Consider the following 14,106-nt stretch of genomic DNA (forward strand, 5'->3'; position numbering starts at 1 on the left):
ATTAGATTTATAATAAAGCTAATGTGAGAGTTTTATGTCATGTTATCTGTAGTTTATTTAGCGGTTTCTATTAACCAAACCAATGTCTTTCTTTGCTCTTAGAAAGGAACATTAGAGTGGTTTGACACCATAATATCCTTTAATGAATCCAAGGCACAAGTAAGTTGATAAAGTGTTTGTTTAGCAAGATCATTTAGAAATAATTTGATTTTTTTTAGAAGAGGATTGTTCGATTGCAATATTTTCTATTTATTTTGAAATATTCTAAACTCGTCTTCTACGTAACTCTTTAAACATCATGTTCAATATTTATGAAAAACGCAGTAAAGCTTTACAGAATTACTAGAAAATACATACATACATTGCTTACACATTTTAAATATATTACCTTTTCCCTGTATGCGTATAAAACATTACAGTTCTCTTTAAAAACTTCTGCAAAACCAGTATTTCTATATATAAGTAAGGCTTATTAACTTACTCATTTTAGGTTAGTTTTATTTGAGCAAACAGAAGAAACAACTTATAAATTAAGCAAAATTGTTTAACATCGAAAACTATATATGACAATTTAATCATTTATTTATCGGATCGAAGAAGAGAAACATTTATTGAAGTAATCAAAGATTGTTTATTGATAAATTAATAATTTTTTTTCTTGATCAGACGGTAGAGGACATTCTTCATGGATTAATCGAACTTGTCAACTCTATTAACTCCGATGTACAAAAAGGTGCTAATTGTTACGATCATGTCTTTGAAAGGTAAGATACTCATGGACCTATTCCGAAATGTAATATCTTTGAGTTTTTGAGAAAAGTGAAAAGCTGCTCTCATAAACTTGTGATAACAATCTAGAATCATACTAATCTGAACAGCTTATAGATGGATTTAATTATAGGTTTTATGATGCTGTAATAATTTCCGTCGGGTGATACGTAAGACACCAATACACTTATACAAAAACAACTGAATGAAACAACTAGTAAATGCAAATAAAAACTTAAACTAAAAACATAATTAAAGTAGAATATATTTAAAATACAAACTTATTTATGATATACATCTTTATTATGAGAATTATTTTACGTTGTTAGCTTAGTATATGGATTTAGGAATATTCTCCATTTTCGTAAGATATTCTATGATTATTGTCGAAATTACTGATAATAGTGAGGGCACTTGGCTGATGCGTCATTATATATTTTTCATAATTTGATGATTTAAGCAACGTATTCGTGAGGAAACAATGTTCCATCAATATACGTTTTTGTTTTATGATATTATATAGACCGATATATTAAATTAGGTACACTAATCATTGTGTTATTTTAGTTATTATCCATTTAATAGTTTGCTTTGATCAGAAGTTATTGATGATATCAGCCTGGTATAAAAATAAAAATATATCTTTATATAATAACACCCTTAGCTCCATGAAGTAATTTCTGAAGCAATTCGTTAACTCCAGTTGAAATATACAAGGATTTATATAAAGGAATAAGAAGATTAACGCTTGTTGTCACGTTTAAAAGCATTTAAAAATGTATCTGCTTTATTCATATACAATAATATATTTTTGTTTATAGTCGCAGAAAATCTGTATACCGCCCTTTAATTAGCTGTTAGTGTTATGTTTATTGGAAAGGAATCAGACGTAACAGTTGCGTGCAATATAAGATGTTAATCTTCTCATAATTCAATTCATTTTAAATATTAACAAACAGAAATCTCAAGAAATATGTTCAAACTTTGAAAAACAGACATTTGTGTTTCTTAATAAGCAATAAAACACACAAAATATATTTATTTTGTAACAAATAAATATGGTAATATGGGAGGGATAATCTTGCACTTAAAGTTCAAGACTCGTGGAAGGTTTCATTTCTTATTAGTAACTGTTGGGTTGTAAAGACACAATTTAAAGTTTTAAATACACTAGTTTAAAGTATTTTTGGTGGAACATGGCAACAAAGAGCAAAGATAAATATTTTCTTTGTAGCTTGATTTTTGTTAGTTTGTGTTCAGTACGATAAACTTATTACTCAGCTTCTGTTGTGCACCGCCGTATTCAAGAAAGCTGGTTCCGATGAAAACCAGTAAAGTTAGTGTTAGTGAGGTTTTTAATGGCGCTTTTCTGTTAAAAATTCCTTAAATATCGTAACTAAACTATAAGAATGTCAGAAATTAATGCAGCATATACATAAATAGTGTTTGAACTTCTTTTTGAGAATATGTTAGATAGACGAGAGATTATGCTAGCTTGTGGTCAAACTCCACCTTGTTTGTAACTTTCTCGTACGGATCGAAAACTAATCGCTTCCAAGGTCTTCATGTTCGTAGTAGTTTGAGTTACATCGACATGTTGATCGTTTTAGCTCCAGATTTTCACTGTAGTATAATTAAGTGTTAAATAATGTTTTGTTTATTTTTAAAGAAAGATTTGTTTCTAACACAGGCCTCACATATTGCACTATTTCTTTGTCTCACTATAGCACATCCATTATTCATGTAGTGTTAAAATAATCGCCCACGGATTTCTTACTGTCTATCTATTTCCGTAGGCAGTTTTTTTGATTCAGTAAGTTTACAAACATGAAACCAGTGAACACTGAATATGATCGTGTTTATTTGTTTTTCTTTTTTTACTTGTTTTTTTTTCGTTGAATTTTGCCTTTGATTCAAATTCAAAGCAAGACATATAGAATTACTTCAAGTTTATCAATTATTAAATATTGAAGCTATGCCCCAGAACATGTATTGATATCCTTGCTGTCAAAGCATGATTTTAAAAGGCTTAATAAGTGTTAATGACAACCACGTCTGTCACTATAGTAACAAACATTGCAATTACCTAATGGTAACTATTCCAATTTAACCTTTCTAGCAACTGAGCATTAGTTTTAATATTGATTAATCCATTAAATTAATATCCATTGCTAAAAAAATCTGAAACAAACCGTAGCCTGTTTTATTCCTTAGTAGTCTAACATTGTTATGTTAATTAATGTTATAAAAAGTGAAATTCATAGGCAAGAGCATCTTTTTTTCTTCTCGCAGCAATGTCGAAGTCAACTATACAAGTGTGATTTATAAGAACTTAGAAAAACTGGTAAGCTTACTTGTAATTTCTATGGGTTGTAGCAGTTTTCATTTATTTTAATACGAAATAATTATAAAGAGAACATCACATTTTAATGACTACCTATTAAAACCAACGTGTCGCGAACGAACTAAATTTCACAATGGAATTGAACATGAAATTTTCTTTATAAAGTTTTGTCAGTGTCGATAGCCTTTCCTTATAAATTTGATTCGTGGCATTTTTTAATATTTACAAAGGTGGTAACATATAGGTGTTTTGAAACGTGTTGTTGAACTAAGAAACATTTTTGATAAACTAATATATGTAAGAGAAATAAAATACCTTTTTTCGGTTTCCGTTAAAATATAGATTTCAGTTCGCAAAATATCATGTTTAGAAAATGTTATAAAATCAAAGCATATTAGGAAAACAGTTCATCGTATGAGCAATATATGATAAACTGTGTTGTAACATTTGAAATATTATCCGGTTTTTAAAGAAAAACGTGCATGTCTCAACTACTTAAGATAAGTTATAATCTTACAGCCTAACCCCATTGATTGTTTTAAATGTCATCAATAAATAATAGAGTATCTTTTGTTACACGCTGCGTGGTGTGTAGTCAGCGGACCATGTTTCCAAGAAATTACATGAGGTATGTCTAATCATGGCATATAGTTTTTTGAACCGTTTTCATTCTGAAACCAGTCTCTTGTTTCCTCATAATGTTTTTTTCCAAATATGGTTTTATGAATATGAGAGATTGCTGAAAATTCAAGTCAGTTTTCTAAACATATCTTAGGTATTAAAACACTTTTGATTTGAATTAATATTTTTTGTTTAAATAATGTGTAAGTTTATAAAACAGTAATGTGTTTTAGGGTTAGAGTTTTATGGTCTCCTAATACACTTTTAGTCTTTATGGGTAAAACAAACTCCATTGGAGAAATGTTATCTCTAGATAGGAGAAACCACTTGTAAGAGAGCAGAAGGCAGAAACAAAACTTCGAAGGCAGATGGAGGGAAAGAAACTCAAATAAATATAAGCACTGCTAAGTTTGAACTCTATATGTCACTCCAGGAGTTCGTCCGTTTTCAAGAAAAACTACCATCAGAGTAAGTTTCATCAACTTTTGTTAATATTGTCTGAAATTATAGTCCTTTGCCGTTATGCTCTAAAAACAACATATTACAAACCAAGTCTTTCATTAACTATTATTATAAATTTCTAGAGAAAATTAATTGCGAGAAAGAAGTATATCAATTACTTTTGTTAATTCATAAGGATAAGCGTTTACCAAGCTACCTATCACCAACCGTCGTTATTAACCTCTAAGAACAAAATAAGTTTCATGTAATATATTTAATTAATGTCCAAGGGAAAATAATTATAGCAGGTGCTAGCAACCGTTTTGACTTAATTAAAAAGGCAAAGAAGTACCAAAGCACATTTTATCAATGTAGTCATCAACTTTTTAAGGATGAAAAATTACCAAAGAGACTTTCGTAAACCATAAATTTTAATCTCTTCGAACTATATATATTACCAGAGTAGATTTCATAAACCACTGGTATGAATGTCTTCTAACAAAATATAAGTAGCTTAACATTCATCAATAATCTCTGTTAATCTCGAAGAACAAAATATCACTCTAAAAGGTTTCATAAGCCATCATCCTTATCATGTACATACAAATTATCACCAGAGTAAGTATGGATGATCGGAGCTTGTCTAGGAGTTAAACCAAACAAATAAACCTGAACACTTTGAAAAAAAAGAAGATCATGCTTTTATAGATCGTGCTACTGGAAAACGTATTCTAAATTGGCTCTAAGCAGCTTTGACCACAACAGTAAAGAGTACATACCATTGTTGCTTACATAGTTGTACGAATCCGTATCTTCCCTTATGAGCTTTATACCATTGTTGTTTACATAGTTGTACGAATCCGTATCTTCCCTGTGTACCATTGTTGTAGATTTGGTTATGCTTATCTTGATTTTTTGTGTGAACTTCATATTCTTAATGTATACACGGTTGTATGTGACCCTATTTCTCAGTGTGTTCGGTATGCCGTTAAAGTAGGAGTAAGTGTAAAGAATAATAATGGTTGGAGACGGCTCGAATAAGTGTAAAAAAACCTTTTCCATTCGCACCATTCGAATATTGCTACACTAAATAAGACAAGAAGAGGATCCCCGTGACTCTGTACTTGTAGTAGTATGTCGCTACAATAAATCTGTTCTCGTACTAGTACATCACTACAATAAATATGTACTTGTAGTAGTATGTCGCTACAATAAATTTGTTCTCGTAGTAGTATATCACTACAATAAATATGTACTTGTAGTAGTATATCACTACAATAAATATGTACTTGTAGTAGTATGTCGCTACAATAAATTTGTTCTCGTAGTAGTATATCACTACAATAAATCTGTACTTGTAGTAGTATGTCGCTACAATAAATGTATGTTTAAGACTTTCATCTCTTCGTACATGTGGAATATCTCTACAATAGATATAAATGTAAAAATTCTCACCTCGTTGTATGGAACGATTACTGCTACGGTAGATGTAATTGTAAGGATCATCATCTCTTCGTAAGTATAAATATAATATTACAGTAAGTGTAACGTAAGGATCATCATCTCTTCGTTCGTGTAGTATACCGCTACAGTAGTTACAGCTCTAAGGATCAACATCTCTTCGTACGTGTAGTATAATTGTACAGTAGCTATAATTGTAAAGATCGTCATCTTTTCGTACGTATAGTACAATTCTACATTAGCTGTAATTGTAAGGATCATCATTTCTTCGTACGTGTAGTATACCGCTACTGTAGCTATAATTGTAAAGATCGTCATCTTTTCGTACGTATAATACAATTCTACATTAGCTGTAATTGTAAGGATCATCATTTCTTCGTACATGTAGTATACCGCTACTGTAGTTGTAGCTGTAAGGATCATATCATTCTTCGTACGTGTAGTATACCGCTACTGTAGTTGTAGCTGTAAGGATCATAATCTCTTCGTACGTGTAGTACACAATTCTACAGTAGTCATTGTTGCCACGATTCTAATTTCTTTGCATGGACAGATAGCTCTACAGTAGCTATAGTTTTAAGGATCCTCAACTCTTTGTACGGTTGTAGTATTAAAGATTCTAAGCTCCTTGTACGTAAAGCATATTACCACACTATAGATGTAACTATGGTGTATACCCATAGGTTCCTTTTTTGTAGTTAAATGTTCTGATCAACTAAAATAAAAAATATCAGATGAGGTATACTAACAATATAATTGACACGTGAGATATAAATAGAAAACGCTGCAAATGACGACAGATGTAGAAAATAAGGATAAAACGTGTCCAACCTTCCACTTCAAAAGAGATGGTAGTAACGCACTAAATGAATTGATATATATATATATAGGATACATACTATTTGCGATTTTAGTTCATCAAGACCTTTAATTTTTATAATGTTATTTTGAGCCTGTAACCTACTTGAATGTGTGACTAATCTTTTGTCTTCACAGAGAGAAGAAACATCTCGTTATGTCCAATTAATACTTATAGTTCACAAATGACATGAACTTATGGCTCACTGTTGTTAAGTTGAAAGCCTGTAACTTATTGAATTTATAACTAATATTTTTATCCTCACAGAGACAAGAAACATCTCGTTATATCCAATTATTACACATGGTTCACAGACGCCATCAACTTATGGCTCACTGTTGCTAAGCTGAAAGCCAAAGAAAGAGTGAAGAAAGCATTGGAGCTAGATAAGGTGACGACCATATACTTAAGCGCGTTCTTTGCTGTCAGAAGAAATCTCAGTGGAACATTATTTAGCATAGACTTTTCTGGCCTCATTTATTCTCGACTGATAAAGGCAGCAGTTCTAGCTATTAACAAGAGTTATTCGATTTTCACATCCATTAGTGGAATTTGTTCTGTTGTAGGACCTTGTTACAAAGTTAAACAAAACGAACTGACTCTTCTTCTACTAGAATAATTTACTTTAACTAAGCCAAATAATAATAATACAACACTTAAACTACAAATATAATGTATAACACCTTTTGTCCCCACGTGGAATTTTTTATAAGTGCAACATAGATTTCTTAGAACTATATCTCAGTGTTATTGAATTTTTATAAGTGCAACATAGATTTCTTAGAACTATATCTCAGTGTTATTGAATTTTTATAAGTGTAATTTAGAGTTGTTGGAACAATATCTCAGTGTTACTTTGAGGAAATAAATTGTTGAGTAGAATGACAAATATATATTTTTTGTTTAAGAACAGCTACTTAGTTTAAAGATTTTCTGAAAGATTGTGTCTGTGATTTCACTTTGTTTAGGACCGTAGTTATACTTGCAGAGTCTCGAGCCCCAAAGTACTTACTATAGAAATAAGATTTTTATTTTATAATAAATATTAAAAACATATTAATGCCAAAAAACAACTTTAATTACAGACGTTTCGTTAAATTCCATCATCGGAGTTAAAACTCAGAAAGCTAGTTCCCAATATTCTAACTACAAAAACAACGTTAGCTATTAAGAGAGTAGTTTTTATACAATCAAAATTCTATAAAGAACAGATTTAAACGATAACAGTGTAACGGAGTGTACTATAAGGTACGGCATACATATGTTTGATATGTTATAAAGAAAGGCTTAAATATAATTATGAACGCTGCATCTTCAAAGAAAAAATAAAGATGATGGTAATAAAATAAATACATGGGAACTTCAGCTAGAAGGGGATAAAAGCTAGCTAATCCATCTGAGTCTTGCATTCATTACACAGTGAAAATAAGAACCATCCCATCCCTCTTGAAAAATTTAAAATTCTCGACTCCAGAACCACAGAGATTACGAACTCTATTAAATGAAAGCCTCTCCGTTTTCATTGATCACCCAACACTAAATAAAAACATCAACTCCCTGTTGTCATTAATTTAATCAATTCCAGATTCCCAATGTTTTTATTTGTTTGTTATTATTGTATTTTTCGTTGAAGATGTAGCGCTTATACATATATTTAAGCCCTTCTTTACAATGTTTTATCATAACACACTTGAATGAGTGTTGTTCCGCAAGACGTCAGAAGAAAAACGTGGATAAAAGATAATAAAGAACAAATCTACACATCTAAATAAAAACGTTTTCTATTTTTATTTTGTGTAATGTTTTGGGCAGACGCTCTTCATTAGGCCGTAAAGACTGAGTTACAATGGAATTAAGCTCAGAACCACGAACCTTGGGTTCATTGTTTGGCACATCGACTACTAAATCACGCCCAGCCCACTAGAGTGATAGTAATTAGTTCATACCTAAACACAATATTGCCAAAAATGGTATCTAAGTCTGCTGAGGTTAAATTGCCCTAGAGATTTATGGTGTTTTACAAAGGTTATCTGTGCTTTTTTGGTGTTCGGAAGGCTATACTCTAAGAACGTGCACCAGCCGGTGTTTTAATAGGTTAATTCTTCCACAAATTATTTTCAAGTTCTAAATTATTACATATATCTATCTATCTTGTGAACTTTTCTATCATTGATATTAGATAGTTAATAAACAGTGTTACCAGACTATCGAATTCATTATTACCACCCAGCCGTCCAAGAAGTTTCTAGGCACGAAAAGCGCATGCTATCTGAACAAAACATTATTACAAATCACTTTGAGAAGATTAACTTGCTGTGAAAAACAATGTCTGGTGGAAGAATCCCTCACAACCTAAAATTTTAGATTTCAGGAATGGATTTGGCGCAATTCTATGCGTTTTGCTGGTTAAATATCCTTATAAATTTATAGTGTTTTATAAAGGTTATTCACTGGATTTTAATAAATAACTCACTAGATCTAGATACTTAACTAATTTATTAGAAACAACATTATTGCAGTTATGAACAATGCAACAATACTAAAACAGCTTATATTATATTCTAGTCATAATTAATTTTAGACAAACAATAGACAAGATACCAACACTTGAACAATTAAAAGTACTAACCTAGATTACTTAAAACCTTTTTGGGGACTTATTAATAGTATTAAAAGAACAGCTTACGTTTGTTGTCACAGTCTAAAAGTTAATTTATTCCTATATATTCACCATAAAAGAAAAAGAGAGATAATTTTATAAATTGTACGAAATTTCGCACGATTTCCGTAGATTTAACACAAAAATCAGTTTTTACCACAGGATTTAATTTTTCCAATGATCGTGGAAATTTACAATGTAGTTCAAAGTTTAAATTTACAAGTTCCACGAAGTTCAAGTTTCAGTTGTCTTAAACGGTATTTTTCACGATTTTCTAAAGAAGCGTCATACCATTAGAGTATTTACAATGTTGTCAAGTGTTTAATATGTTTCAGAAGGATATTAACTAAGTTTTGTTTTATTTTTCCCGTTTTTCTTGGCTCTGCACGTAACAAGAAGGTAAGAACTTTCAAATATACAGTTTTCCTTAAAGTGTTTACTGACATGAAATAATTGGCAGAGAGATTCTGTAGAGAATTGGTTGAATTAAATCAAATCGTAGCTGAAAATTTAATATTTTGATTTAGGGTTAAAATGATATTAAATATTCTACATCGTTAAAGTAATACCAGATTTGTTTGCCCTGTCATTGAATCATTACATGTAGCGTATTCTTGATGCCTGATTATTACGAAACCTAGTACTTCCTGTTCTAGTGTCATTTCAGACTTCGTCAGTAATTAATTCCGTAATTACTCTGCTATTTACGTTAACACTTTAAACAGCTTAACAAACGGCATTTAATCTCGTGAGAGTAAATTTCAAGGTCATGACCCAAACACAACAGGGAAAAAGGACACAATCTTGAAATTGCTAAACACGCGTTAGAGCAAAAGTTCTCTGCTGTAACGGGGTTAACTTGAGAAATGTAGAAGCTTTGGGTCTTGACGCGTTGCGTGAATTCCTTCGTGATTGTAAAGTGTATAAAAATACCAGTGAAGAAGTTCATGGTTATGATGAGACTAAGTTCTTTGGGGTTAAAAGTTTTATTGTTATGATAAGATAAAGTTCTTTGGGGTAAGAGTTTTATTGTTATGATGAGATAAAGTTCTTTGGGGGAAGAGTTTTATTGTTATGATGAGACTAAGTTCTTTGGGGGAAGAGTTTTATTGTTATGATGAGATAAAGTTCTTTGGGGGAAGAGTTTTATTGTTATGATGAGATAAAGTTCTTTGGGGGAAGAGTTTTATTGTTATGATGAGACCAAGTTCTTAATGAAGAGTTTTACGGTCATGTCGAGGCTAAGCTTTCGAGTAAGAGTTTTACGGTCATGAAGAGACCAAGTTCTTGGTGGAAGAGTATACGGTCATGTCGAGGCTAAGCTTTCGAGTAAGAGTATTACGGTCATGTCGAGGCTAAGCTTTCGAGTAAGAGTATTACGGTCATGTCGAGGCTAGCTTCTCGAGTAAGAGTTTTACGGTCATGTCGAGGCTAAGCTTTCGAGTAAGAGTATTACGGTCATGTCGAGGCTAAGCTTTCGAGTAAGAGTATTACGGTCATGTCGAGGCTAAGCTTTCGAGTAAGAGTATTACGGTCATGTCGAGGCTAAGCTTTCGAGTAAGAGTATTACGGTCATGTCGAGGCTAGCTTCTCGAGTAAGAGTTTTATGGTCATGAAGAGACCAAGTTCTTGACTAAGAGTTTTACGGTCATGACGTGGATAAACTCTATAAAACAAAACACTTTGTGACAAACTGAATGTTACTTAGGAGGGAAACACTAAATAAAATTTAATTTTTCTTTTAGCTATTGCTCAAACATTAAGTGATAGTACTGTGAGAATAATACTACTATTAAATCACACCACCCTTTTAAATGAAGTCGCATACTTACTCGAAGTTCAAGTATAAATATCTCCATTATAAGAACTTAATCAAACTTGGATAATATTCTGTAGGAAACTACAATACTTAAAACAATGATTTGTTAATTGTTTGTCTTAGTGTTTTTACAAATTAATTGATAACTTTTTATAGCAACAACAACAATGTTGTGCGTGTTTTCTGCATATTACATACATAGTTGTTTCTGTTTATATGTTTATTTACTCTTAGTTTAATCCTTTCCATGTCAAGTAAAACTCATTAAAAGACTAGAGAGTTGTTAGTTTTTAAGCCTTTTTTTACAGCACTCTCTTGAGTAAAACCCGCTAAGAACCTAGCTAGTTATTAAATGCTATTTTAAAGTTTTCAGAGAGGAATTTTTCTCTCGGATTGATAATACTGTATGATGATTAGTAACTAAAAACCTATCAAAAACGAATCTGATTTTGACAGGCTTAATGTATACAATATATGACACCATTACTAGGCCAGTGATTTTTTTCTTTGTTAGTAAAAATAAAGAAATCTCTAAGAAACAATCAGCTGTGTAGGAATCTCTTAAAAATGCAGTGTAAGGCTTCGAATGCGATAAACAAATCCTGCTTGATTAATTCGTTTATTGAATATCAGTTTTCAGTACTTGTCGTTATAATTTTCTGTGGTAATATGTGGCTACATAGAAAACAGCTTCTGTAAAATATACTTGTTATCGTGTGTACAAGCGAAGAATGATTAGAAACCTAACTGTCATGAGACAATAGTATTAGGCCTATTTTAAACACCAGTACCTAAGATACCAGATTAGTTAAGTATGTAATATTTAAATATGAAGTAGGCCTAATACTAATGTATCGTGATAATTAAATATATATTTGTACAAAACTTACTGCCTTAAACTTCTAAGGTAACAACTTTAAGTTTTTATATACCCCTTCGTGATCTTTTAACTTAAACTTGTGTTTGTTATGTTAACAAAACGTGTAGTTTAATTTTACTTTTCTTTTGTTATACATTACTAAAGATACGTGCTATTGAACGCGGGTTGGGAGCAAATACAGTACAAATCAATGAGAATATAAATGAAGTTATTGATGCGTACAACTTACTAAAAAAACACATGTTAGAAACATTTTTATGGAATTTATGTATAATAGAAGCAGAACAGATATTCATTATAAACCAGTTTTAAGACCTATATGATGATGGCAAGGCTTCTTCTTGATTGATGGGACTGTTCTTCATCTGAGTATTCAATATGTCATAGTGTATTTTATTCAAAATATTATCATAAAACTTAATAGTTGTTTGTATTTTTTCTATTGTTTGTTTGTAGATAAGCACAAAGCTACACAATAAGCTATCTGTGCTGTTCGCATCATGGGTATTGAAATCTGGAGTTTAGCGTTACAAACCTTAAGACTTACAGCTGTGACACTTGGGGGAACTTTTTCTTTTGTTTCTAAGGGGAGAGTAAATCATGATTATGTTTTAAGATCTTTTTAAATACTTCGTCTTTTTTGTTGCTTAAATAATAATTTCATTTATTAGACTTGTATAATTTCTTGACGTGTTACATGAAATGTCGAAATGATTTTCTTTCACCCAGATTCAAAGTGTGGATTCTTCAGTGAAGTACAGTACTTCCTCTGTGGACATTGTTGCGTGTTTTGCTCAGGTAAAGTTATTTGAGAGCGTCCTGAAGCTCACCGTTTACATATCTAAGCCTTTCAAATATACTTGTTTTCTGAGATATGCCAAGATTTTGAGTTTCATACTGAGGCACAAGATTTTTTTTTTCCTGGTGATGTTTTGCCTTGCATGTTAAGGTTTCCCAAAATTTTCATGACAGTGTTTTGGTCTGCATTTTCAGGCTTCATGAGTTCTTATTGATGAAGTTTGTCCTGTATGTTCAAACTTCATGAGCTTTTACTGACAAATATTTTGGTCTGCATGTTCATACTTCACGAGTTCATACTGACGAAAATTTGGCTCACATATTAAATTTTATTCATTTTTACTGATGATGTTGTAACGGTCTAAAATATCACGCCGCTTCAAGAAACAATTCATTAAACTGTAACAATACTTGGAGTAAAATTTAGCATAGTTAATAAACACGTGCCTGACTAAGACATTATACAAATATTAATGAACAATAAAATATAAATATCAATATTAATTATTTCAAGTAATGAAATCAGGAAAAGAACGAGAAGAAAAAAACTAAATTCCAAAAACGAACAAACAAAAAAACAACAACACAAAATTTCAAAATCACCTTACTATCTAATAACGCTATTGAGTGACAAACAGTAATTCACTAACTATCTCGTGACTCAGTTTATGAACCTTATGGCAGGATAATTATTCACTGCTTAGGTCACGAGATTACATCTCATGTGATCATAAATTTACATAATTCTTTGCTACATTAATAATATCTGTACGTCACCACTAGTGAAGCTGGTGCCAATTTAACAATGCATGCATATTTACTCAAAATAAACATGATCAGCAAGAAGGTGAGTTAGCGTTTTAATGTAATTAAAAATTCATAGATAAACTAAACGATAGAAGGAATAATAAATAAACGATAGACAAAACCATAACTACAACAAAAAAACAGAATTCGCTATCTCACAATGTTTTGGTTTGCACGTTCAAGTTTCATGAATTCTTATCGATGAAGATTTGGCCCATATGTTAAAGTTTTATGAGTACTTATTGACAATGTTTTGATAATCATATAAAAAAGTTTGGTTTGGTTTTTACATAAAACGTTTTGGCATTCGTGCAATTTTTTATAGGTAACGTTTCAGTCTCCATTTTAAGGTCTCATTAACTTTATTGAATATATTAATATTTTTACTTTTCGTGTCATCAGAATAAAAATATCGCGGAAATAACAAAACAAATACATGTAAAAGTTTCGGACATCATCGTAACTAATTGTCTTTTGTTTCACAAAACTTGTTACATCATCCTATATTTTTACTTTTGGATTAAATATGTTTTCCTTTTGAAACAGATAATTAAACTATATATATGGTCCATTATTTTCGTTTATTTAATTGAAACAATAATATATATATATATATATATATATATTACCGTTTTACTTAAACTAAAAT

The 14,106-nt window shown here is 31.0% G+C and overlaps 1 protein-coding gene across 1 annotated transcript in view; it reads left to right on the forward strand.

The window, feature by feature from the left end:
* LOC106465946 (BAI1-associated protein 3-like) overlaps positions 1-14,106 on the forward strand; it is a 58,821-nt gene that overhangs the window by 11,261 nt on the left and 33,454 nt on the right. The window contains exons 10-17 of the mRNA XM_022393903.1: positions 103-159; positions 667-764; positions 3,061-3,112; positions 3,708-3,740; positions 4,047-4,201; positions 6,762-6,885; positions 9,550-9,552; positions 12,582-12,650. Of these exons, the coding sequence (XP_022249611.1) occupies positions 103-159; positions 667-764; positions 3,061-3,112; positions 3,708-3,740; positions 4,047-4,201; positions 6,762-6,885; positions 9,550-9,552; positions 12,582-12,650 (591 nt within the window). The remainder of the gene's footprint in view (positions 1-102; positions 160-666; positions 765-3,060; positions 3,113-3,707; positions 3,741-4,046; positions 4,202-6,761; positions 6,886-9,549; positions 9,553-12,581; positions 12,651-14,106) is intronic.

This window comes from Limulus polyphemus, unplaced genomic scaffold (assembly GCF_000517525.1).
Source record: "Limulus polyphemus unplaced genomic scaffold, Limulus_polyphemus-2.1.2 Scaffold2100, whole genome shotgun sequence".
Taxonomy (NCBI): Eukaryota; Metazoa; Arthropoda; class Merostomata; order Xiphosura; family Limulidae; genus Limulus; species Limulus polyphemus.